The sequence below is a fragment of the Nilaparvata lugens genome, chromosome X (genome assembly GCF_014356525.2).
Source record: "Nilaparvata lugens isolate BPH chromosome X, ASM1435652v1, whole genome shotgun sequence".
NCBI lineage: Eukaryota > Metazoa > Arthropoda > Insecta > Hemiptera > Delphacidae > Nilaparvata > Nilaparvata lugens.
The window spans coordinates 73,476,628-73,504,044 of NC_052518.1; the positions used below are offsets into that span (position 1 = coordinate 73,476,628).

Here is a 27,417-nt window from a genome sequence, read left to right on the forward strand (position 1 = left end):
TACATAAATAAGTACTCAATCAATCAATCAGAGATTGACAATGGTGTAATAACCAAAACCGGTATTTTTAAGTATCAATAAATCTGTGGTTTTTGACAATTTCCTTGTCTTTTTCATTCGATATGAATAATTACCAACCACAATATCAACTTCTCAACTACACAAAAAAGCTGTTACTTATGACGAACTGTTAATTTACATAAAACAATTAAAAAGTGGTACTTCTTCTGCAGATGACTTTATATCTTCTAGAATTTTGAAGGATGTTGCTCTGGCCATTGTTCCCATTCTAGTTGATATTTTCAATTACAGTCTCTCTACAGGAATATTTCCTTCTGGGATGAAGCTAGCAAGAGTGGTGCCAATCTACAAATCCGGTTCTAGATTTAAGTTAAACAATTACCGTATAGACCAATATCTCTGCTGTCTGTTTTCTCAAAGATATTGGAAAATATGGTGAAAAAAGACTTCTCAATTTCCTCATCTCATTTAATTTTTTCTGTAATAAACAGTTTGGCTTTCGTGAACGCATGAATACAGAAATTGCTTTAGAAATTCATGTCAGTTGTTTTCTGTGGCTTCAACTTCAGGCCAGCGCGCTGTGTTGCAGGACTGTTTCTTGACATCAGATAGGCATTTGACACTAGTGATGTAAAATTCCCGGGAATTTAAGATCGAGGAAATATTCCCAAAAATCATAAATTCCCGGGAATTTATGGGAACTTAAGGAAATTTATGATTTCTTTCATAAAAAATGACCGAAAAAGACGTTTTTTGTTACACATGGTCTCAATCACCTGTTATACAACAGATTCATGTAAGAAATATAAGGATGAATAACGAATAACTTATAAATTGTAGTAAGTTCAAAGAATACAGTAATTTGAAGCTCATAGACTGATCATAGACTGAAAGGAGAAATGAACACTCAATAAATCATTCAATTGCACCACTATTATTATGCTACTTTCATGTCTTACAGGTTGAATAAGATTTTTTACTTACTAATAAATGCCTGTAAATCAGATAAACAAAGACAACAAAGTATTGAGTATAATTTAACTTTTATTGCATGATTTTATTCAATTTCTCCGCACAAAAATAATTGAGCCCCTAAATAAAGATTAGAGTAGAATATTAATCCAAAAATTAGAAATTATAAAATACAGCAAAATAGGCTAAACTAAAACAAGGAGCATACTCCAGTTCAATTCAATATTGAAAAGAAAATAATTCCATAGCTCACAACCTTCAAGAGTCATTGAGGCTCACTTAACTTGTAATGAGATACTAGTCCAGGCAACGAATGCTCAAAAAGATGTAGAGGGAAAGTTTGGAACCCAATTTTTGACCTCGCAGTCCTTTTAAGGATAGTGAGGGGGTAAGCATATAAAAAGTCCACACTCAACACTAAAACTGCTATAAAAATTGATGGAAAGCATAAAATGATGAAATAATAGGCTACATTAAATTGAAGAGTATTGAATGCTCTACAACTCACTGTCTTTTGAATACTCCTATAGTCCAGTCAATGAAAGATTATAGAGGGAAAATTTTGGAAAACAATTTTTGACCCCGTAGCTCTTCTTTTAAGGATAGTAAGGGAGTAATCATACCTATTAAAAGTCCTCACTCCTACCCCCTGTGTAAAAAAAATAAATTTTTTCGATGCATTATTGTTGAGTAATGAGCCCTGAAAGTGCAAAAAGTTGGAAGAATAACTGTCTTTTCAAAGATTTTACACTTTTAAAAGGGAATATCTCAAAAACTAAAGAAGATATCACAAAACTGTACTGTACCAAACTTGTAGGAAATTTACCTAGCTTCATTTTTACTCAGTTAGCCATGTCGCTGAAATACATTGTTTCGCAGTTACATGCGTGTCAGCCAGAATTGAAAAAAATGCAACTTTTAAACTGTACATGCGTGACCTCAAGGAGTAGGGATGAGGACTTCTAATAATATGTTCACCTTCTAACTAGTTCAAACAAAGTTGCGAAGTCAAATATTGTGTTCCAAACATTCCCTCCCAATTTCCCTGACAATTGATCTATTGTTGTTAAACTGAAGATTTCACACTCAACACTATAACGGCTGCAACAATCGTTGGGAGATGCGTAAAATAATGAGACCATAGATGAAATTGAAGAGAATATGATGCTCTATGAGCTCATAATTAGCACGGATTATTTCAATGAATCGTTAAAAAGTTATAAGGCCAAAAAGATGAAAAAATCGGAGCCGGAAGGGGTTTTCTTCAAAATGTGATACCTTAGAGAGCTCATACTTAGAAAACTATGAGAGATATGAAAAAATGTTGGAAATGAAACTTGTAGGATAATTTATGAGCTTTAATATTATGACTGTGTTCGACAAAAAATTTTGAAAGGTGTACCACTCCCACCACCTTAGCACAGGGGGTAGGAGTGAGGACTTTTGATATGTTTACCCCTTACTACCCTTAAAAGGGCTATGGGGTCAAAAATTGTGTTCCAAAACTTTCCCTCTATAATCTTTCATTGACTGGACTATACGAGTATTTAAAAGACAGTGAGTGAGTGAGCAAAAACAGGCTCAAAGAATGATGATTTATTGATTATATCAATGTAAAATGTGGCTGAGCTTGATCAATATCAAATAGAATGATGATTTATTGATTATAGTGATGTAAAATATGAGTGAGATTGATCAATAATTTCAATTACTTTTAGAACAATTTCATAAATTCCCTCAAGTTCCCTTAAATTCCCAAAATTTCTTTGCCTCGGATATATTCCCGGAAATATTGCCAAATCATAAGTTCCTTCCCACTGGGAATATTCCCGATCCACATCACTATTCGACACGTTCAACCATTTAATTTTGTTAAATAAATTATCTAAGGCTGGTATCAGAGGCGTTGTTCTGGATCTTTGCAAATGACACTGCCTTGGAACATTGGACTGGATGGCCCCAACTTGGAGAGAATGATGCAGGATGATTTGGACAAGCTATTGCTCTGGTTCAGGCACAATAGAATACAGCTTAATCTCACAAAAACAAAATATATATTGTTCACATTAACAACACCATGGACACTGCCTTCTGCACTGAAGTTTCATGGTGCCTGTGATCGGAATGACTGTGACTGTGAGGTCGTTGGTTAGACCGATGCAATAGAATATTTAGGTGTGATTGTTGATGAAAAGCTTAACTGGTCTCAGCATGTATTTATCATAGAAAACTATCTGTTACTTGTCCTGCGGAAATTCTACTTCTTAAATAAATTTCTTCCTTTGAATGTTCTTAGGCAGTTATATTTTGCATTTGTTGATCCAAAAATAAGTTATGGTATTAACTGTTGGGGCTCCACCTATATTTGTCACTTGAAGCCATTGATAACGGTGCAGAAATCGATAGTCCGTGCTATAAAAAGAATGGGTTGATATGAACATTCTTTTCCTCTATTTCAGTGTCTTGGATGTTTGCCTCTTAGATATATGTACATGTTCTATGTAATGTCTGGGAACGGTGGTCATGCGTTGCTAAGGGATGTCCCCAGCAATCAAACTAGGAGAGTGACAGCTGATCTACACATCTACTGAGACTTCCCAAATCATATACAACTTGTTTCCAGAAATCGTTTGTATTTCTTGGCCCCAAGTTTTTTAATAACATCCCAATTGAAATCAAGAGGATTCACAATCAACTTGTTTTCAAAAAAGAATTCTTAGAAGCGGCTCAGAGGTCTTATGCCTGACTATTTAGAATCCTTATTCAATGTTATTTCTTAGTTTAAATGTAATTTTGGTAGCTTGCAATAAGCATTAGTAAAATGAACTGTTATTGGAAAGTGTGCAAGGTGAGTGAATGTGAGAGTGAATGGTTGCTAGTCTTTTCTTTCTCCATTCATTCATAAATTTAAAAATTAATTGGAGTGATATTCATTCCTACTTGCAAACGTGAAGTGTTGTATACTTCCGGCAAGTAGTATTTTTTATTCCAATTCACGAATTTCTTTCTAATAAAACATACCAGTATTTATTTATCATTTTTTATCTTACTGAGCTGTGTGTTTTTGTTTTTCTTATTGATTCTGATTGTAAATATTGTGAGTTTGAATAAATAAAATTTGAATTTGAGTTTGAATCATTGATATGCTATTTATAGGAAAAGAAATAGAATTCCAATCATACTGTGCCGTTCTAGTAGACAATTTAGAAAACCATAATATCAATTCGAAAGAAATCCTGTTATTAGTATGTTAGTACTGGACTGGTGGATTGCGAGAGTGCATGAATAAATTCATAATTGAATTAATATATATTTTTCCTATGATGAATTTACTTGCAGTCGGTCTTATGCCTTTTTCTGATCGTATGAAGCATTGTGTTGCGTCACGACTGACAGAGGGCTGGCAACGTGTCAAAAAGGCTATTGTTTGTTAATGGTAGGAACCACAGAGTTGGGCGCAAGTGTCGTAGTCGCAACTGTCCGGTTACCGAAATGGAGCTCAAAAGATTCAAATCCAGTTTATTATAAAGAAGCATAAATAAGGTCACAGATAGAAATATCAGAAATTTCAACTATTTATGCTAATGGGAATTAAATTGTAGATGCACATTATTGGGAAAAATATTATCAATAAATTAATTACTTGACTAATAGCATATTACAGACCAAATATAAACAACACAAATGTTTCTATATCTGTTTTGATAAGTATTCAAATAATTGTAAAATATTTAAATGGGTTATTCAGATGCAGATCAAAATAATTTATATTATTAGGTACTATTTTACATTGCAAACCGAAGGCAGCTAACTATACTGAGTAGAACACAGCTATATGCATATATGCATACTTTTGCATACACATGCGGAAGGATCACAACTCATCAACTAGCTACAAGAAAATGCTTCAAACTATGCTAATTTTTTTACAGGAACTAAACTTATGAGGTTACAATATTTTCGGCTATTTACAAACAATAATCATGTATGGATCGTGGTTTGAAAGGAAACAATTGCTGGTGAGAGCAATAGAAAACATGGAGAAAATTACCAAACTGGTGACAATACCTAATTTTACTACTTGGAAATGTAATACTTTTCGAATTACCTGACGAGTATTGGAGTAAGGGGACAATCTATCTGATGTATCTGAGCCACAGCTACTGCTCTCTGAAAGATCAGAAGTTAATTTTCTAGAAGCGCGTGGTGAAGACGGAGGTCTTCTACTGCAGACTTGTGACTGAATGTGCTCGCATACCCTTCTGAATCGCCGGATATTTCCTAGAAAAAAATCAACTTGAAAATTATTACTATATTTTTTTTAAAGAAAACTGACTCAGGAAATTAAAAGTGGGTCCAGTGGCTCACTCCTCACTTATGATCATTTAATCCACCTATAGTGAGGTACACGTAATAATGGCAGTGTAGGAACATAGGAGAAAAGGGTTGCCAGATCTCAGCCTTGCCACCCAAACAGCTGATACTGGTATATCTGATGAATTTAACTGTTCATTATTGTTGAAAATAGTTAATCATATTTTATTTGTCAAGGAAATATATTTTTTCGCCCCACTTGGATGTAATGTGCTGGTTTACATGCGTCATATGGGGGCCGAAAGTGATTGTTTCCTGACCAGGCCGGTAAAATTCTTACGGCCCTAGGGCTGTAATAGTATATTTCGCACCTAGGGTCGAAAATGAGACTTTTCCGGCTCGAAATCGGTTTTCAAGTCCGAGGCCGTAGGCCGAGGACTAGAAAAGATTGAGAGCCGGAAAAACATTTTTGCCCATGGTGAGAACGTTTTTTTTCGCCACACAGAAAAATAAACAATATATATATGAGAATAATAATTATTCTCATATATGTTTATTATGCACTTCCGAGAGAAAAACAGGAAGATCATAGGTCTAGCAAATCTGAGGTAATCTGAATATCAGGAAATTGTCCAAGTATTTTTATTCTGATTTGTCTAAATAACCTAAAAGATTATGTTCAATTATATGGGAGGTTGAGTTTATACTTTTTTATTCTTCCAAATGACAATAAGATGATATTATTATAAAAGTTTTGATTCTTGAATAATAAACACAAATAATAAAAAGTTTTTTGATCAGCTGTTTTAGCACACTTGAAATTTGGCCAATCTGAATGTCAACGTCAACAATGCTTGTTGTCGTTGACTTCAGAAGTTTAGGTTAGAAGTTCTATCCTACTCTGAAAATCGAATTTGAATAGTTTAAAATATATATCTTATCTGTATTTTATTCATCCAAATAAAATGATAGTATCTTATTCCAGAATACTTATTCAATTCTAGAAGCATACACTGATTCCGTTTCATAAACCATTTTGTAAACACGTTCACATCAAATCAGAATCAGCTGACTTCAAGGTTATTTTACAGCCCTAGGGCCGTAAAACTTTTACCGGCCTGGCCAGAAAACAATCATTTTCGGCCTCCATATGACGCACGAAAACCAGCTCATTAAGGCCTCGCCACACCAAGCTCGCCAGTACCGCCGAGGTAGTACCGCTGGTGGTAGTTTTCTCGGCTGAGCACGCCACACCGAAAAACATCCGCTAGCGGTAGTCTCAGAGTAGTGAGTCTAGTAGCGCATGCGCACTCTGTGCGCATGCGCTACCTCTTCGAATCGCCTGCCATGTATTCAGGTTGAGCGCGCCACACTGAGCTCGCTTTGTCCGCCGTACTACCTCTCAGCGAAGTTTTGTTGAATCGCCTAGCAGGCGGTCGTAGGTGGTAGTGCGCCGTACTACCGCCGCGGTAGCGAACTCGGTGTGGCGCGATCAACCTGAATACATGGCTAGCGATTTTTAAAACTTCGCTACCGCCGCGGTAGCGAGCTTGGTGTGGCGTGCCCTTTACATCCAAGTGGGGCGAAAAATAACCTTGAAGTCAGCTGATTCTGATTTGATGTGAACGTGTTTACAAAATAGTTAATGAAACGGAATCAGTTTATGCTTCTAGAATTGAATAAAGTATTTTGAAATAAGATAAGATACTATCATTTTATTTGGATGGATGAATGAAATACAAATAAGATATTATAAACCATTAAAATTCAATTTTCAGAGTATAATAGAATCTAACCTCATACAGCAGTACTTCATTTATCACAAAACCTGGTGGATAATTTTGGAACTTCTTGGGCAATATCCATGGTGCTGAACGTTTTTACAAATAGTTTATGAAACGGAACCAGTTTATGCTTCTAGAATTGAATAAAGTATTTTGCAATAATATACTATCATTTTATTTGGATGATTGAAATACAGATAAGATATATATTATAAACTATTCAAATTCGATTTTCAGAGTAGGATAGAACTTCTAACCTAAACTTCCTATAGTGCGGTCCACGTTATAATGACAGTATTTGATCAACTTTGGTTTTGCTATCCTAGTTTATCATTCAACAAAGCCGGTGGTACTATCCTTTTCTAGGTACACAACGATGCCAATTATGTTTTTGACAGTGTAGAAATATAATTAATTAATGCAGAGAATCGGTATCGCTATTCTTCTATCTTTATCCACTGCCATTATAACGTGGACCTCACTATAGGTCAATGACAACAAGAATTGTTGACGTTGACATTCAAATTGGCCAAATTTCAAGTGTGCTAAAACAGCTGATCAAAAAACTTTTCATTATTTGTGTTCATTATTCCATAATTAAAACATTTTTATAATAATATCATATTATTGTCATTTGAAAGAATAAAAAAGTATAAACTCAACCTCCCACATAATTTAACATAATTTTTTAGGTTATTTAGACAAATCAGAATAAAAAATAAAAATAATTGGACAATTCCCTGATATTCAGATTACTGTACCTCAGATTTGCTAGAGCTATGACCTTCCACTTTTGCTTTCGGAAGTGCCTTATGAACAATTATTCTCATATATACATATTGTTTAATTTTCTGCGTGGCGAAAAGTAGCATTCGCACCATGGGCAAAAATGTTTTTCCGGCTCTCAATCTTTTCTGAAAACCGATTTCGAGCCGGAAAAGTCTCATTTTCGTCCCTAGGTGCGAAATATACTATTTAAAGATGTTATGATAAATTTTCATGATTGAGATTAAATATTTTGCAAATTATTTGAATTTCTACATTGTTGATAAACAATGTGGCAACATCGCAATGCGTGAATGAGATAGCGCCATCTGCTTTGTTGAACGATAGACAAGGATAGCAACACCATTGCAAATCACACACTGCCATTATAACGTGGACCTCACTATAGATCATTCCATCTATCAGGATGAATTCCAACTCAGGATGAATGATTCTATTTTGCACCAAAACAGTAATACAAAAACTTAAAACTCAGATATATTTCTAATTTGTTATTTGTGAAAATGAAAAATGAAGAGCACAGAATATGATGATCTTCGAATAATATTCATAACTATTGACTGAATTGTCATGGTTATTATCATTCATGAATATTGTAAATCAAATTGAAAATATACGCCGACGATATTTATCTTCAGGTGCGCACAGCCTTTTAAATGGAAGCTAGAGCTATATATCTAAGTTACAATCTCAATTATCTACACATGAGCAAAAGGCTTATGTGGGCATCATCCGCAATTAAAATGAAGAAAAAATGGATATACAGAGAATAGAGAAGAATACTGGCTCTTATTATTTTGCCTTATCTTTCATCCCAAGCTTTGATTCAGAAAAGATATTGTTATATAGCAGCCTGATAAAGCTGAATTTCGTTAAAATGAAAAATTAAGCTGAGGAATCAGTGGATTTTAATTAATTAGACTTTATCACTCTGAGCGTATCGGGTATTGAAGCTTGAATTAAGTTGAAGGAGAAAAAAATTCTTGAGATCCAGTAAGGAAAGTAGGATGTGATAGCATTATAATAAATACAAACATCTCAAATTTAAATTTAATATTTTAAGAATTTCGTGTTGGGGCATCATCCGCCAGTCTCAACTGAATGAATGAATGAATGAATGAAAAACGTTTTTATTCACAAAAAGCAAAATGTTACAAACATTTGAAATGCTAAATTCACAATAATTTGAAAGAATAATACTCCTCACCTAGAACGAGTCTGTGTGTGAGGAGGGTCGTGTGCAATACAGTATAAGTCAATTTGCGTAGCACTTAACACTTGAGAAAATGTCTGTTTATGAATTATAATTACTTAAACAATAATCGGCTATAATCACACTATAGATTTATATACATAAAGTTATGTAAAAACTTATTTGTTAATGAATTATGTTGTGTGCAGACAAAAAAAAATTCTTTTAGAACCTATCATATATGTTATCCAACAGTACAGGAGAAGAAAGTAAGAGGCGAGATTTGAAAATTTCAGATTAAAGTAAAGGAAAAACAGAGATTGACACTAAATATAATATGGTGACCTAATTAATTGTTCGCTGGCATCATGTCCAATGCTGAGCAGCCACCTCCCCAACCCGCGCTTAAAGACAGCAATGCTGGCCCCCTCGGAGTGCAACATATTCCAGGGAAGGTTACGGTAAAGGCAATGAGCCAGGTAAAAAGAATTGGATGAATCTAGGTGATGGATGAGTCTGGGAATCTGGATACCTATGTAATCTATTTCTAGTCGGATAGTTATGTTCAATGTTTGTGAAAATATTCCTGTTTTTTGAAATATAAACTGCAAGACTTTTTATGTAGAGCTGCCTTATACCAAGAACGGGGAAATCTTGAAACAGTAAGTTTGTGGGATATCTTGCACTCTTCTTGAGGATTTTTTTCATAATAGCCTTCTGTGAGACAGAAAGAGGTTTCAAAACCGCTGAAGATGAACTACCCCATGCTAGGATGCCATATTCCAGGAGGGACTGAACATACGCATAATATACGGTCCTGCACTGAGCCACAGTCAACACCCGACTAATTTGACCGAATGCGTACAGTAATCTTCTTATTTTAATTTTGACTTGCTGGATATGAGGTACCCAATTTAATTTATAATTCAAGATAACCCCCAAATATCTGAATTCCTCCACACGTTCAACAATACGTCAATACGGCAGTTACAGGTAGTCGACCGCGGCTCACCACACACATGCAATCGCAGTTCATGCCCCCCTGGTTCGGCCTCCCTTCGGGTGAAAATAGGCAGACATTTTGTCTTATTAATATTTAGGGTAAGAATATTCATGTCTAACCACTTTTTGATTTTTAATAGGTCGGTAGATGCCTTATTGTATACTTCCTCCCAGGAACTCCCATAGGTGACGAAGGCCATGTCATCAGCAAAGAGATAAAGTTTACCTTCCAATTTCAACTTTGATACATCATTTATGTAGATTATGAAGAGAAGGGGACCAAGGTTACTACCCTGCACTACTCCATAATCCACATTTATTGAATTGCTTTCAATACCATTAATGGATATTTTCTGTTGTCTATTAGTGAAATAGCTCTTGAACCAATCCAGGGACCTGTTCAGAACTCCAATTGCTTCCAGCTTATCAATTAATTTATTCCTGTCAACCGAATCGAAGGCTTTGGCAAGATCAAGGAATGACAAAAGGACACGTTCTTCAATCCTACTTGCTGAGTTACAAATTTCGTGACATGAAACACGAAACATTAAACATGAGCGTGGACCGCTCATGGTTAGAGACGTACTCGAGAGCAGAAAGAGTAATATCCATTGTTAAACAATGGCTTGATATTAATACATTGAGTATAAATACATCAAAAACTAAATATATTACATTTTCTCCTACAATAGTTGGTCAACCAAATGATGCTATGAATTTAAAAATACATACAAATTGTGATTTTGAGAAATGGAAGGATTGTGCATGCCCTCAACTAAAAAATGAAAAATCTATAAAGTATCTGGGCATCATGGTTGATTGTAACCTTAAGTGGGTGCCTCATATAGAATATATTTGTAAACGCTTAAAATTTATTTCCTTTATCTTTTATAAAGTCCGTAAAATATTAGACATTAAATTACTTAGGGTCCTTTACTTTGCCTATGTTCAATCGGTGCTGCAATATGGGTTAGTGGTATGGGGAGGAGCGTATGATGTTTTCATGAATAAAATTTTTACATTTCAAAAAATGATAATAAAAGCAATTCTTAATAAGCCAATGGCTTTTTCTAGTAGTGAAACATTTGCCGAATTTAAAGTGATGACAGTACGTCAAATTTATATAAAGAAACTTCTCTACTATGCATGGATGAGGAAGGATGAATTTACAGTGAATAATAACGTTTCTATGTATAACCTGAGAGTTACATCTCATAACATTTATAATATTAACTATTCAGATTTGACAATAGTGCGAAGACAATTGGGGTATCTTAGCTCAAAAATAATAAATATCATGCCAAATGCATTGTCAGAATCTCTTTCTAATAGGGGTAGACAGAGGATGGAACAGATAAATGAGTGGGTAATACAAAAATTTTTCTTCGACATCAGTCAAATATTATAATTACTAGTAATTTATTGTTAACTTCGATTTTTTGTAGCTTTGATTATTAGTAAATAAATTTTTATATTGTCTAAACAGCTGATACTCTCACTCAGCGGTCAGGGTTTTGCCCTTGCTGGGTGGTGCCATGTAATTTTAATTTATTTGTAAAATAGCATAATATTATAATCTAGAATATTTCTTTTGTAAGTTTTTATTTTGTATTTTGTTTTTATGGGCAATAAAGATGTTTAAAAAAAAACAGAGGGCATCTGATGTATTCCTGTTGGATCAGAAACCATACTGTATACTGTCAATGATATGGTTAAGCTCCAGGTAATTTGATAGTTGGACTTTAACACATTCATCTAAAATTTTTGCTAAGACTGTAAGGAGAGAAATTGGTCTATAGTTTGCCATAGATGATTTGGAGTCGGATTTATGAATAGGAATAACCCTGGCCACCTTCAGAGTATTTGGAAATTCACCACTGCGTATACTCAAGTTGATAATATGTAATAAAGGAATTATAAGTGTAATTATGTGGTCTTTAATCAATCGTGCAGGGATAGAGTCACAGCCCGGAGCAGACGCCCCTCTTATGCTCATTATTATACTAATTAGTCCTTGCTGAGTGACGGGTCTGAGGACAAATTCGGATTGTCTTGGAAGGTCAGCTACCTCATCCACAACATCAACTGGATCAATCGCCTCAGCTAGTTGTCGCCCCACAGAGGCAAAGTAATTATTGAAGTTTTGGGCAATGTTGTGAATTTGATTGTTATCTGTGAGGGCACCAGCACCGCCACCACAGAAGCTCTCGACCGGGAAGGCCTCCCTGCTTGAGGGTCGTCCCGCTATCTCGCTGACTACTGACCAGAATTTTCTAGGATTTCCATGCGCCTCGGTAACTTTTTGTTTGTAGTAGTTATTTTTAACATGTTTCAGTAAGTATTGCAATTTGTTCCTATAATGTATAAATCTATTTCGAAGGTTGTCATTGAAAGGTTGTCTACTCAGTTGTTTTTTAAGTTTATCCCTATTTCTAATTGATTTTACCAGGCCTGATGTTATCCAGGGCTTGATTTTAGTTGTTCTTGCATTAACTGTAGTTTGGGATGTATTACGCTGTATTATTCCGTTAATAGTACTAATGAAGTTATCAACTACTGATATATTTATGTCATGTGTTTCTGTGACATGATTCCAGTTTTGTTTGGATAATGTGTTATTGATGTTTGTCCAGTTTTTCTTATAGGTAATTCTTACGTTATCAGGAATGGAGTATCTATATCCGGAATGGAAAACGTTTAAACAAGTTGTTAATTGATTTGTTATAGCATTTTCTAATATGATTGATTTAGCGTCATAGTTCATGGGAGATTTCAAAAAATAGTGATCTAAGCATGTATTACTAGTGGGTCTTGTGGTTTTGTCAACGCAGGAAATGAATCCGGCTTCATACAGGATATCTAGATAGCGTTCATGGGGTGAGTTTGGAAGCGTATTCAAAATGTCACAATTTACATCTCCTGCAAGGATTCTAAGTTTAGCTACTATTTGAGTGGCGTTGTTATAGTAGTCACTCAAACCCTGAATAAAAAGGTCCAAATTAGAATTTGGGCTACGATAATATATGACGAGTATCTCACAGGGAGTCCCCCTCCAGCCGAAGTTCAAGGACAAGGCAGTGGCTACCCCGCCAATGGACAATCGCCTACAATCAACTGACAACGAACTGTTGGCATAGACAACTAAACCATCACTGCTATTTAAATTGTGATGAGTTCTGAAAATATTAAAACCGTCATTGCTCAAAAGGTTGCTGTCTCTATTACCAAGTCAAGCTTCTGTTAGGAGAATGAAATCAAAATTAAACATTTAGTCCCTCTAGGGTTACTAAAAACTCATAAATATTTCTTCTGTAGCTCCGAATGTTCTGCTGGATGAAACTAAATGATTCATTTTTGTTTGGATTAAGGTTCGAGAGTAAATTTTTATAATCATAGATATCACTACATTTCCTGCACTCAACAAGTGTTTCGTAATCTTCGCCAAATGAAGTGTGAAACATCTCAAAGTTTTAATAGCCACCTAGCGTGCCACCAACAATAATTATACCAAGTACAGGATTTCAAAGGAAATTGTCTTTCAAGTTAATCTATTGAGTATTCAATTAGTAATAGCTGAATCAATATTTTGTTCAACTAGAGTTGATAATATAGTGTATCGATTGACATGATTGAATTTTATGTACATAATCTTCAAAGCTGTTATTTATTGTGTTGCTTTGTTTAATCTCAGTAGGGTGAGCTTCATTATAAAATAAGTTAAATATTACTGAGATTAATTGATCATTAATAATGCCTTCTTAATAGAATGAATTCAGGGTAGACTAGAAAAGGGGTTATTGATGGATCAGTTATAATATAGTAATTACACAGGTTGAGATCTGTTGAATACAAATAATAACATATGAAATACATACATACATATGAAACAAAAGTACGCCACGCCATCACAAAAACGTTCTTTCATAAACTTATTCAAAGATGTCGCTTGTGAGGTTCATTTGAATAATGTCTCTTATAATCATTATATGCAGTAGGTCAAAAATTAATAAAGCAGAAGTCTTATCAGACTACATAATTTGACAAGGTATTAAAAAATGGATCTATAAAAAATTAACATTTAACAAGGTGGAAGTAATGAGGAAGATTAGATAAGACCATTGAGAGAAAAGGAAAGCCCTCTACTATACATAAAGTAATAAGAAATCAGCGTCAGTATACTGATTAATTGACAACATTGTACAATTAATTTCGAATTTTCGATGGAAAAAATGCGCAACTTTTATTCATATTAACGAGTATAATGATTGTGTAATTACGAGATTGCGATAGAAATTGCAATCAGTGAATAGGCCGACCTGGAAATAAGAGTACAGGGAGTAAAAAATTACTGCTTAGAATCTAATACTGAAACTCTATTCATCACCCTTCTATTAATAGATAATGATTCTATTCAATACCGTACCAGTTAAAACCATTCATGCTAACTGAGTAGCCTACAAGGGAGGAGAGACATGAATGCTGCAATGATGATGAATTTGAGTAAAAATAGTTTTATTAGTGGTTGATTTCATCTGAAAATACGGAAATTCTGTTCACAGTTATTATCATTATTATTCTTATCATGTCCGATTAGAATGCTGCAACGTCAGTAGTTAGTACTGCAATATACAGTACTAACGTATACGTTAGCAGTTAGTACGGACAGCATACTTTTCTTTCTTTCACAGTCTCATGTCTTATGGTGTTCTTCTATGGGGAAATTCAGCGCACATTAACGATATTCTCCTGCTACAAAAAAAAGCCGTGCGAATAATCACGGAATCACCTTATTTAGAACACTGTAGGCCGTTATTGATAAATAATAAAATTCTGACAGTAATAAATCAGTACATATATTCTGTTTTGTTATACACTAAGGAGAATCTGCATCGTTATCAATTAAGAAATACTGTTCACTCTGTTAATACCAGAAACAATAGACAGATTCAATACCAAAGATTCTCTAAATTTTTAAACAGTTTTGAAGCAGTTGGGCAAAAGTACCGCTACATATAGTTACCGCTACACCTCCAACAAACACCCCTTAAACTGTTCAAATTAAAGGTGCACGATTGGCTAGCAAAAAATCCTTTTTATAAATTAAGTGAATTTTACGAGAGCAGAATCAGCATACTTTAATTCTTATTGTTAGCACGTATGAGCTAGCTGCTTAATTTTGTAATATTGTCTCTGTTATTTTTAATATTTGGAAATGAAATCTAAATAGCAATGTAATAGTAACAATGTGTCTCTTAATGTGTGACTGTCTTTTTCATGTTCTATTTGTGTGACTTTGTCTTGTGATTTTTTGGCTGGCTGACAATAAAATTGAATTTATTTATTTATTTTATTTGCAAGTATGTTATCGTTATTTCAGGAGTTTAACAAACAACGTAGGCTACTCTCCGATTCAATGATTACTTTCGTTAATACAATCTAATTGTTTTTTATTGTACGGAATGATACAATAATATGGAAACAGCGTTTGTGAAATAATTACTTATCATCAACATTGATATCTTCCTCTCCCTCTTTGCAATATAATTATGAGTCTTGGGATACAAACAAGTCTGGAATAAAATAAAGATGAATTCATGAAAAAAAATAAAAAATAGGATAAAAAATTCTAACAATGGCACTCAATAATGCCTCTCTATCAACACGATCTTGACCTTTTTAACACCTTTGAGATAAATCATTCTATTCCCTAGTGTCTATAATCTCACCATTACTGTTCAGTTCAACATGACTGGTTATAAAATAAATAAAATAGAAGTGAATTGAAATAATAATATACTTTTCAAATAATAACTTCTGCACTCAGTCTTTGAGCTAAAAATATATAAAGTTCAGTACATTACTCAATTTTTGTCTTTCTTGTCTCGTTCATGACGATGTACTCGATTCTTGGAGTCCGATGATTGTGGTTGTATTGCCACCGGTTCGCCTCCCACGGAGCTGGTATTGAACTCCTCCAGCTGATCAAGGTGAATGATTCGAAGTGGGTTGCCTGCTTCATTTTTCTTGGTCATCACTCGATAGTCTCTGGTCCAGGCCGCTGTTAATTTCCTGGCTTTGACCATCGCCCTGGCCGCGTTAAAGATGAGTCGGGTGTGCGGCGTCAGCTGCTCGTTCAGATATACTTGCGAATCCGGCCATGAGGTGTTGACTTCTTTGGCGTATAGATTTCTCCTCACTTTACGGGCCACAATCCATGCATTCTTAGTAGCACGTGAAACGAATGAGACTATAATAATGGGCGGACGGTTTTCGCCACGTTTTTGCTGTAGCCTATGGACTGCCGAGATATCATACATATCATAATGAACGTCCAGTAGTCTAGAGATCTTGTCAAGTATAGAGTACAAATTCTCTTTGGGAGTTACTGGGATACCTGTTATCGTAAGATTGTTTTTACGTGTATGTTGTTGTAGATCTTGTAATTCACCCACCTAACAAAATATAACAATCGCAGGTGGATGAAGGAGCGCTTGTGTTCCATTCTTCACCTACTTTTTTGCGGTTCTGATATGCCCATGCCCTAAGCTCGAATCTATTATTTGGTACATAGATCAATTTTTTATTCTGAAGCTGCAATTGTGTACTTATAGGTGTCAACCCAGATGCAGTCACTCACCTGAAAGCAGTGTAAATGTGATGGCATACAGATATTCCTTGGGAGGAGTGGGTTTCGACACGCAGGAGATGTCGACTTGAAATCGAACCTGGCGCTGGAACATGGCTGCTCCCGGAGTCGCTCTCCTGTATTCGACCCTGAATGACATTGCACTCGACACACTGTGACTCAACTCCGAAATCTGTTCAAATGCAAAAACAATAATTAATCATCGAATAATAAAGTATTATTTCTGTTATAAATAATTATTTTTATCCACAACTGCATCTATGAAAGGTGATCTTAACCAATCCATTAATTGCATTGGTAGTTGGTAATTATTTTCTTAATAGTACCTGAGTTATTATTGAACAAGCGTAAGCAAAGTTTTCACTTTTGAGTTACTGAAGGCCAAAGTCGTTTTCTGTCTGATTGTATGTTCGACAAGAACTTCAAATAGAATTGATCAATCAGTTTCAAATTTTGAACCTTTTTACAGCTCAAGCTCGTTGGAAAACAAAATTGACTCATTCCTTCTCGTCCTTTTTCAGGATATGAAAATAACATTGAAAGGGCATAAGAAAAATTTTTGTCTTGATTTTATTATTTAGTCAGCTGGAATTAATTGAATTAATTGAAATTACTTCTTTAATTTTCCCATTAATTTAAAAAAGCTGATGCTGTTTGGTAGACATCACTCAGACTGTCAGACAGACTTTATGCACCGACACATGATTTTAGCTGAATAATACACAGCATTAATTTATAAGTTCTATATTAACTCGCTTCCGTTAATGTCTGTCTGCCTGTCTGTGATATACATGTAATTCATAATACTACTTGTGATAGCAATTGCTATGACAATTTTTTTTTGTTCGAAGTGTTAAATTTGTGAGTAGAAGCTACTATTAGTGTTCACTAACACTTGATTATCGATAACTCATTTATTTCATTTTTGTATCATTTATTAGTATGTTCAAATTTTGAGATCATTGAAACGGTTTGAGATATCGATGTGCGGGCTTCGCCATTAATTTTCCTTTGAGATTCTGTATCGAAATCTTGTATCACATGACCACCTTCCCATTTGAAAAAATGGAGTTGGATTCAAAATGATTCGAAATGAAGTTGGATCCTTACGACGGATCCAAGATGGCGAACGAAAGTTATGAATCGACAGAAAGTATTTTTTTCAATTGGAATAATTTTTTTTTCAATGTCGTAAACTAAGTATTAAAAAGTGAACATATTTTTGTGAAATATTCAAGATATTCAAATTAGTATTAATGTGAATGTAATAAATTAGTTGATGGATTACTTACAGATAGAAATGCGTGTATCAGATCGGCTTTGACTGAAGCTAGAGGTTTTCCAGAAACTAGTATAGTGAACGTTTCATCTTTCTCCGATGTCATCAAGCTCCCAAACCAGGATTTTTTCGTCAATTCTGGACTCGATTCTGGTGTCAAACTGACTTCATCCGAAGATGCTGTGGAAAAAAATAAATACCACTATAAGATAGAATGAATAAAATAGTCAAATCAAAAAATCAAAATAGTTTATTTATCCTTAATAATAATAACATCAACAGAAAATCAGAAACATAGAAATAGAATTACATTAGAATGATGTATTACAGTATAAAATTAAATTATACAATGAATATAAGGAAGGTCCCCGCAAGGTTAAAGAACCTGTGCGCAGGGGCCGAGTGTTAAAAATCTAGATATTTTAAATTTCAGGATAAACGATAAACTAATTAATAAAAAATATTGAACTAATTACAGTGAAAGGAAAAATAATAACTGATAGAAAAATATTAAACTTCTTAAACTTAGCAGAAAAGTTACTTAACTTAAAAAGAAAAAAGAGAGGAAAAGGAAGAAGGAAAAGAGAGAACAGAAAGGACAGGAAAGGAAGAAGAGGGATACCTAATAGAATTAAATTAATCTATTTCTCAAGAGAAAAAAATGGATAAAATTGGCTTAGTTTTAGTAGCAGATATTTAAAAACTAATGTCATTCGAAGATAACCATTCATTTATATCTCTTACCAGCTTTTTACTCAATTTATTGGTGATGAAATGATGAGGGATTTTATTAATGAGTTTAGATGCAATGTATGAAAATTGTTTTCTGCAAATGGACAAATTAGTGTCAGCAACCTGAAAAGTTGTGGATGAGGGACGAAGATTATAAGTAGATTCACGCAAATTGAATAGATCTTTATGTTTATTTATATAAGTTATGAAAATTTTGATATATAGCTGTCTTACTGTTAGAACCTTGAATTCAAGAAAAAGATTTTCACTTGGATAGCGTCTAGGTTTTCCTAGTATGGCTTTGATTAGGGTTTTTTGAATAACAAAAATTTTATCTATATGATTAGAATAAGATCCACCCCATATTCTTATCCCATATCCCAGGTAAGATTGTATATAAGCAAAATATATAAGCTGTGAAACCTCTTTGTCACTAACTTGGCTGATATTGCGAAATTTACTTATCCAATGTTTAAGTTTATTACAAGTGGTGTTTATGTGAACATCCCATCGTAAATGTTGGTCAACAATTATGCCAGATATTTAACATGTTTCTGTTTTTTCAACTTAGAGCAAGAACATTTAGTGTCTGGACAATTTAAATTATGTATAATGATGTTGTCAAGAGCATGTGGCTGACCAGCAGCAGTTGGTGAAAATGTCATAAAGTTACTTTTATTTATATTCAAGGTTAAGATATGATTATCAAGCCAGGATTTTATAATTTTAAGATATTTTAATTTTTTTATTGGCCTCCTCCCATGTAGTTCCAGTGAATAACAATGACGTGTCATCCGCAAAGGAGATTGTCACACAATTCTCTATTTCTAGTTTGATAAGATCGTTGATGTATACAAGAAAACGAATTGGTGATAGTACTGTACCCTGCGGTAGGCCGTATTCAGAGAGTTCTTTGCAACTAGTTTTGTTGTCAATTTTAAGGAATTGATGTCTATTGTTTAGATATCTGGTGAAAAGTTTGAGGGGTACTCCACGAATGCCTAGCTTTTCTATTTTTGTTAGACGTTTAGAATGAGGGACAGTGTCAAAAGCTTTGGCAAGGTCTAAAAATATGGCTATGGTTTTCATATTATTATTAAAATTATTAGAAATCGTCTGGGTTAGAAGAGAAATTGCATCTATTGTACTTTTATTTGATTGAAAACCAAATTGATGTTTATGAATGATATTATGTTTTTGTAAATAGGTAACTAGACGGGTTTTAATTAATCTTTCAAATATTTTAGAAAAACTGCCCAACATACTGATAGGACGGTAATTTGATGGATTTGAAGGGTCACCCGATTTATGTAAGGGTATAATATTTGCTAATTTCAAACTATCTGGAAAATGACCCTCCAAAAAACAACGATTTATTATTATTGTCAAAGGTCTGACAATAAATGGCCAAATAATTATCAAGCATTTATTATTAATTCTGTCCACACCTGGAGCTGCGTTAGTTTTCAAAGATTTCAAAGTGGTGGAGACTCCCTCTTCATTTGTAGGTGTTAGGAAAAACGATTCATGGGAATTCTGCAAAAATGAATCTTTGAATTTGTTACCTGCAGTTGAGATCCCATATTTTTTTTCAAATTTTCAGCATAGATTTTTCCGACCTGTGCAAAATGTTGATTAAGTACATCGGCATCAAGTTTTGGAGATTTAGTACTTCTTTTTTTCCTAACATTTCGTTCAGAGTTTCCCAAATTTTTTTAGTATTATTTTTATTTTGATTAATTTTGCTTTTATAGTAAACACATTTACTTTGTTTTAGTAGTTTATTGAGAAAATTTCTATAAGCTATATATTCTTCCTCAAAATTAGTCAAATTGGCATTCTTCTTTAAAAAAATCTCTTGTCACGAAATTCCTAAAATTCATAAGCTGGATAGAAATATAGTCCAGGCAATAAATGCTTGAAAAAGGGTATAGAGGGAAAAGTTGGGAAGACAATTTTTGACCCCGCAGTTCTGTTTAGGGTAGTGAGGGCGTAAGCATATCAAAAGTCCCCAGCCCTACCCACTATGCTAAGGGGGTGGGGGTGGTTTAAAGGTACAATTTTTTGGGTTTTCGCATAAAACTCAAAAACTTTATACCCTAAGGACTTTACTGTCAAATAATAAATTTAAGCTTACATAATTTCCTACAATATTCATTTTAAAACTTTTTCTATATATCCTCTAGTTTTCGAGATATTCGCTCTTGAAGGTGTGAAATTTTTTATAAACACGTTTGCCATCAATTTTTTTCTATTTATGCTCATATAACTTTTTTTAAATCGATGGGGAAAATCCATGTTTATTATGAGCTTATAGAGCATTAAATTCTCTCTAATTTGATGAATAATATCACCCTTTTACGAATTCCCCTACACCTTCTGCAGCAGCTTTAGTGTTGAGTGTGAAATCGTTTTTTTTGCAACAATAGACCAATAGGCAAAGGAATTTTGAGGGAATGTTTTAAACATAATTTTTGACTTTGCAGCTTTGTTGAGACTAGTTAGGAGGAGAGCATATAAAAGTCCCCATTCCTAACACATGTTCTAAGGGGATGAGGGTGGTTTAAAAGTTGCATTTTTCAGCGTTTTGCTTTCACGATCATATCTTGAGAACAATGCATTCAACCGACATAATTAACTATTCATAAATGAAGCTTGAATAATGCTCTACACTTTTTGTTTCGTAAAATTTTGTGATATTCCCAACACTTTCCTCTTGAAGGTGTGTACTTGTTAAAATAACAGGCTCTTATCCAATGTTTTGCTCTTTCAGGGCTTATAACTCTCCAACAATGCATCATTAAAACTAATGCTTATCGTAGTTATTTTCATCGTTGGTTATTTCTAGTAGATCGAATTACTATCTTAAAAAATGATATTTTCAGAAAATTTTTGTTTTACTAGATCAACAATACCATGAAGAATCTATCCTCTGAATCTCATGGATTTATCTCTTACCGAATTTGAAATGTTCTGTCCCAGAAATTTGAACTCTAGGCGCTCATATCTTAAAAAGTAATTATCAGAAAAAAAATTTCCTGAGAAAACTTTTTCATTTTCATAGCTTGATGATATACAAATCAAAAAACTTTGAGAAATATCACGAGTAAGAAGTTTATTTTTAGCCTTTGCACAGCCTTAAGACTACATTATACTTCCCATCTATTCACCGATTGAGATTGCAATGATAAAATTACATTGACTCTATTGGTATTGTTCAACAAAATGCATTCTATACAATCAGCAGCTAATGAGAGCGAGTTGTGAGCATCTGGAGTTTATCCACACGTGATTGGTCGACGAAGTAGATATCTCGTCTGACGTCTAAATTTTCATCAACCAATAGCATTCGTGCGATTCGAGAGTAGAAGACTGCTAGGCCCACACATTGATCGTGTTTTTTTAAATTACAATATTATAGCCTTCTGTAAGGATATTCAACTTTACTAACTGAGGTTTTTTACTGGATTGTTGCCTAGGCTTGAGATGTAGGTCAATATTTTACACTTTCGTATACGAAGTATACACATTTCAAGCCTGAAAATAAGGAACATTTATCCAACTAAAAAGAAAAATGAGAGGTTTATGTGCACTGATTTGTATGAAGAAAGACAATGAAAGTTGATCAATCGTGTAGGAAATTCTTTAGAATTATTCAAGCTCCAAATTTATATAATACTGTATTAAGAAGGTAAATGTACTAAAAAAAACATTAGTATAACAGGCTTGACAGTCCAAGAATTTCAGTACAGTATCTATTATTCAGTGAGATGTGACTCAACTTACTACTCGTAATTATCGAGTATTCTTTCTTTTCCAAATAATTTCATTCCATTAATTATAACTATACCGACTCATGAATGGAATTATTATAATAATTCTAAAACAGTAGCCACATCTATTGTTTTCATTTCACTCTCCTGAGCAGGAAAAATGAAGGAATTATTTTTCTTCCAAACCATTCATAAGAATAGTTGTAAACATATTTAAAATGACTGAAAACTTTCTTGGCGAGTGAAATATAATTTATCATGTTCAGCAAGAATGAACTGTTAATATTTCATCAGATATATAGTATCAGCTATATTCTATATAGAAGGCAGAGAATCGGCAACGCTGTTTCTCCACTATCCGCTGTTTCCTATCTTTCTCCACTGTTATTATAACGTGGACCTCACTATAGACTGTGGTAGGACGGGTTGAGGGTCTTAATTAAATATTTTTCGCTGGGTGAGCGAGCAAATACTTTCAGATTTCCAACAGAATGTGAAAGCTAAGGCTTGACTAAATGACTTCCGATGTCGTTAAGAGTTTGAAATTCAAGCTTCATAGGAGTTGCTTAGAGGTTGATTTGAGTTTAGGTCATTATGTGGATGATGCCGGATGGTTACCAGGAATCAAACAAGAGACGAACAAATCAAAATCAACCAAAAACCTGTGACGAACTTGTCAATCAAATCTCTCATTCAATCATCTTGACGCGGTGAATGAAAATCTAGTTGCCAAAATGATTATTTCCGTAAATATCAGGAGGTTTATTTATTATAATTATGTGGATGTTTAGCTAATACTAGCTGTGCGTGGTATTCAGGGTATTTGATATAGCACTTATTTGTCTTTTCGTCGAATTAGGCACCTGGCACCTTATTTTACTTTTCATTCATGTTCGGTGAATATAAATAATTCTGCTAGGTGATTTCCAAATAATTTCGAAAGTACATACATTTCGCAATTCAATTCAAGAAATATGAAATCTAGTGAAGGAAGGAAGCGCATCGACAGATAAAAGGGAACAAAAATGAATAATGGATCGGTGATGCATGCTTGAAGGGCAATATGACAAGAATCGAGATAATCTTCACTTGCCTGGTGGATCTGATCTTTCATTCCACCCCTGGCCAAAGTTGTGAAAATTTTCAGAAAATTTGATGAAAAGTGTCTCCAGTACTCTACAGTCTTCTGTAAAAAACCATCAATTCGGTTCCAAATTCATAATAAACATCAATGTTACTTATATATGACAGAGAAAAGATGACTCATTTTTTCGTATAATTTTCAAGATAATTAATTCAGTTTTTTAGAAATTAATCTTGATTTAAGGACTAATAAATGTCAGTTCAATATATACTGTTCACAGTTAATCAGAAGATTATTTTTCATTCATATACAAACTCATTTTATGCTCTATGAAGGACCAAACAGTATCATTTCAAGCCCCAAGGTTAGACGGTATTATATGAGAAATTCTAGTCTCAGAGGCTTCAAAGTTTTCTACTCACGAGTCAAGGTGAGGAGCTTTGCAAAAATTTGGAATCTACTATACGGTAAGATCTACAGAAAGAGTTAGAAAACATTATAAGGAATTACAGCCTAAAGTGCAGTTGATGTACATAGCGTAAACGCGTCCGCGACTGAAAGTACCCATGTTTCTTTATTGCAAGTGGGTAGTTTTTCATTAATTTGTGAGGGATATGAATGATTGTTCACATGAACGGTATCGTACCGTGATTATTGTTAGATAGGATGAAGCAGAATGAGAACAATGATAGTTATCCCTACCTCAACTAAACACTACTTGCACCTACATTATCGACTCATTATAAAATGGCTTTTTGGTATGGGAAATTGTACTGATTATAAAATGGCTTCTTGGTATGGGAAATTGTACTGATTATAAAATGGCTTCTTGGTATGGGAAATTGCAGGGAAGTGAGAGGATAAAACAAAGTTAATGCTTCCTATATTTTTTACAGTCTTATATTGAAAAAACCATTTGTGATTGTCTCTTATTCAATGAAAAAGTGAGAAAAGTTTCGCTGTTACACTATTTTCAATCTCTAGTAAAATGCTTCTGGTGACCCGAAAGTAGTTTTTTTTTCAATTTTAAATAAATAGAACGTTGTAGCAATTCCAAGTTGTATTAATCAAAATATACCTACAAGAATATCACAAAAAATGACGGCCATCAATCTAGTTAATGATAAGAACAAGATTTGAAAATAAACTATTTCCGATGCCGGGTCTCATCAACTTAAATCTTCAAAAACTGTGGTGAAGGAGACAAATTTATCAACTTTATTGTGATCACATTTATGTATCAGCTTAAATGTACAGAAAACCTTGTCAGAACTTATCCTGAAACCCTCAAATCAATGTCAAGATGGAAAACTTCATTCGTGGAATGAAATCAAAATTCAATTGAGATTTGAATTCATCTCAATGATGAAATATTTTCTTCCTCAAATGGTAGGCTACAGCAGTTTCAAACACTAGTACATAAAAATTCATTGAAAAATAAATAGTAATATAGATGAAACTTGTAACATTTCCAATTGGACAAACCTTGCAATTTCCGTCGATGAAACCTGGGCGAACCTAGGAAACTGTTCTTGATAGTAGTGAGACGAGATCTCCAGTGATTGGAAGTATGTGGCGATGTAGACACCATTACATGACCTGTTGGAATGATTAAATTTGAATTGATGGGTGAAATCAATATGCTTTGGAAGCTTTGACAGATCAAAAGAGATTGATTCATTTTTTGCCAATTTTACAATATCAAACTCTTTGAATGACAGGACCATAGTTTCGTGTCGAACCACATTTTATGACGACTGCAGCGGGACAATTTCAAGTTTCACTGGTGATAATAAGCTGCTTGATGATGGCTTCACACATAGTTATTCTACTGCTTAATATGTGCAGTAGAAAGGAATACATTTATTCTAGCAGTAAAATACTATCTGAGGAGTTGGCACCTTAGAGTAGTCCAATGCTCAGTTTCTAAAACTCTTATTATCAAATCTTTTAATGGACCATCGATTTTATGGATCATTAAAGTTGAAGTTACATCATATTTCTGAAGCATTATAATACAGACGTAATTTCAATCACCATACTTATTTTCAATATATTATTGAATTACATGTTATCAAATGATGGACATTAACTTCAATATGTATATTAAATCTATAGTTAGTAAACGGACATAACCTCAAATTGTAAAACTCGCTTTTAAATAGTTGTAATATCTTATTAATATTTGAACATTCAAAATTTATTACATACTAGCTGGTAATGCGCAGGTAAAAATTACGTTAACTTGATAGAGATTCGTTTACGTTAGAGATTTGATAGAGCTTCAACTTTAATGGTCCACCATGAATGGTCTTAGATGGTCCATACAACAGTTCTTGAAACAGGGTATAAGACATTTTAAAACCTGTCTAGTTTTGAGATTGATCCAATAAATTCAAATTAAATTCTATTCTCTTCAAGAAACACTTTAAAATATAGTTATTTGTGCAACTAGTGCGCAAAGTGACAGTTTGCTGCACCGAAAGAAACGTTTATGCACGAGCCGTAGGCGAGTGCGGAATAATGGTTTCTTGAGTGCAGCAAACAAACTTTGCGCATGTATTTCACATTAAATTTTTCCTACAGTTACCATTGGATACATAAAGTGGGTAATTATGGGTAAAATTCCCTGAAATCCATCAAATGTTTTTCTGTGTAATCTTATTATTAATAAAAACCTTAATTTATTTTAAATTGAATAATAATGATTGAATTAATCAAGGCACATAATAAATAGGCAACGCCGGTCTCCACTGCCATATTATAACATGCACCTCACTATACCACAGTCAGTGTTACCAACTTAATTTTGATTTTCCTGCACTCGTGCTCCATATAACCTACTAACTATTTTGCTGTCATGCTGCAAATCTGGAGTACGCAAAGTAATACTTTGTGCACTAGAGCAGAAAAGTGATTCTTTGCGGCCTGCAATCAGTGGAGAAATGGTCACTTTTCAAGTTATCTGTAGGAAAAATAATTTAAAAAACCTACATCACATAACCCACAAAATAATCAATAAAAACACAATATTTCACAAAAAAAACAGTTTATCATTAACATTGTTAGATATTGAATAAATAATACTCTTCATATCAACCAACCATCTTTATTTTAATACATTCAAGACTAAACTGTTATTAACGTCCTGGTAACTAGTGTATTGAAATCATATGATAATAATTATCATCTATAACAACCACGAAATCACGAGGAAAAACCATCCAGCATGCAAGATTCCCCTGTGGTCCGCTGGTGGGAGTCGCACGCAAAATAAGGAAAATAGGTGAGTTAGCAAATACTACAGGGGATGTATAGAAAATAATAGGATTAAAATATTATCAAGCTTATTGAAAAATAAAAACAGATACTGTAATAATATGTAAAGGTGACAGAGTTGTATATGGCCAATATGGGGCGAATAGATAATTCAGTTGGATACAGGGAAAACTTTTTATTTCAAACACCTATTTGATTTCTATACAGTATAATAATATGGAACAAACTCTCTATGTAGTCAGGGGAAAGATTTACAAGCCAAGCTTCAAGTTTCCTTAGTCGCCTAAATAGGCTTTCAAGTGATCTTATACTCTGTCCAGACTGCGATGAGCGCTGGAAGATTAAGCTGACCCTGCTGGAAGATTAAGCTGACCCTCGCTCCTCCACGTGCAGGCACACACGCCCGGCCAACCTGCGCCATTGATATACTATGTATACCACTTAGTATACAGGTAGACAGACCGTCCCTTTACTCATACACACAAGAGGAGACTGCGCTTGTATGTGTGAGTTGTAGGAGGGCCGGCTTAATCTTTCAGGGCTCATCGCAGTC

At 34.0% G+C, this 27,417-nt stretch overlaps 1 protein-coding gene across 4 annotated transcripts in view; it reads right to left on the bottom strand.

The window, feature by feature from the left end:
- The window catches only part of LOC111049062 (serine/threonine-protein kinase BRSK2), a 117,755-nt gene that overhangs the window by 24,507 nt on the left and 65,831 nt on the right, over window positions 1-27,417 (bottom strand). For 2 of the 4 annotated variants that reach the window (XM_039441596.1, XM_039441595.1), the window contains 5 exons: window positions 25,071-25,184; window positions 23,595-23,687; window positions 18,010-18,176; window positions 16,709-16,889; window positions 5,102-5,274 (listed from right to left, as the gene is read on the bottom strand). In XM_039441596.1, coding sequence (XP_039297530.1) covers window positions 5,102-5,274; window positions 16,709-16,889; window positions 18,010-18,176; window positions 23,595-23,687; window positions 25,071-25,184 — 728 coding nt within the window. The remainder of the gene's footprint in view (window positions 1-5,101; window positions 5,275-16,708; window positions 16,890-18,009; window positions 18,177-23,594; window positions 23,688-25,070; window positions 25,185-27,417) is intronic. The other 2 variants (XM_039441597.1, XM_039441600.1) reach the window with 1 other exon arrangement.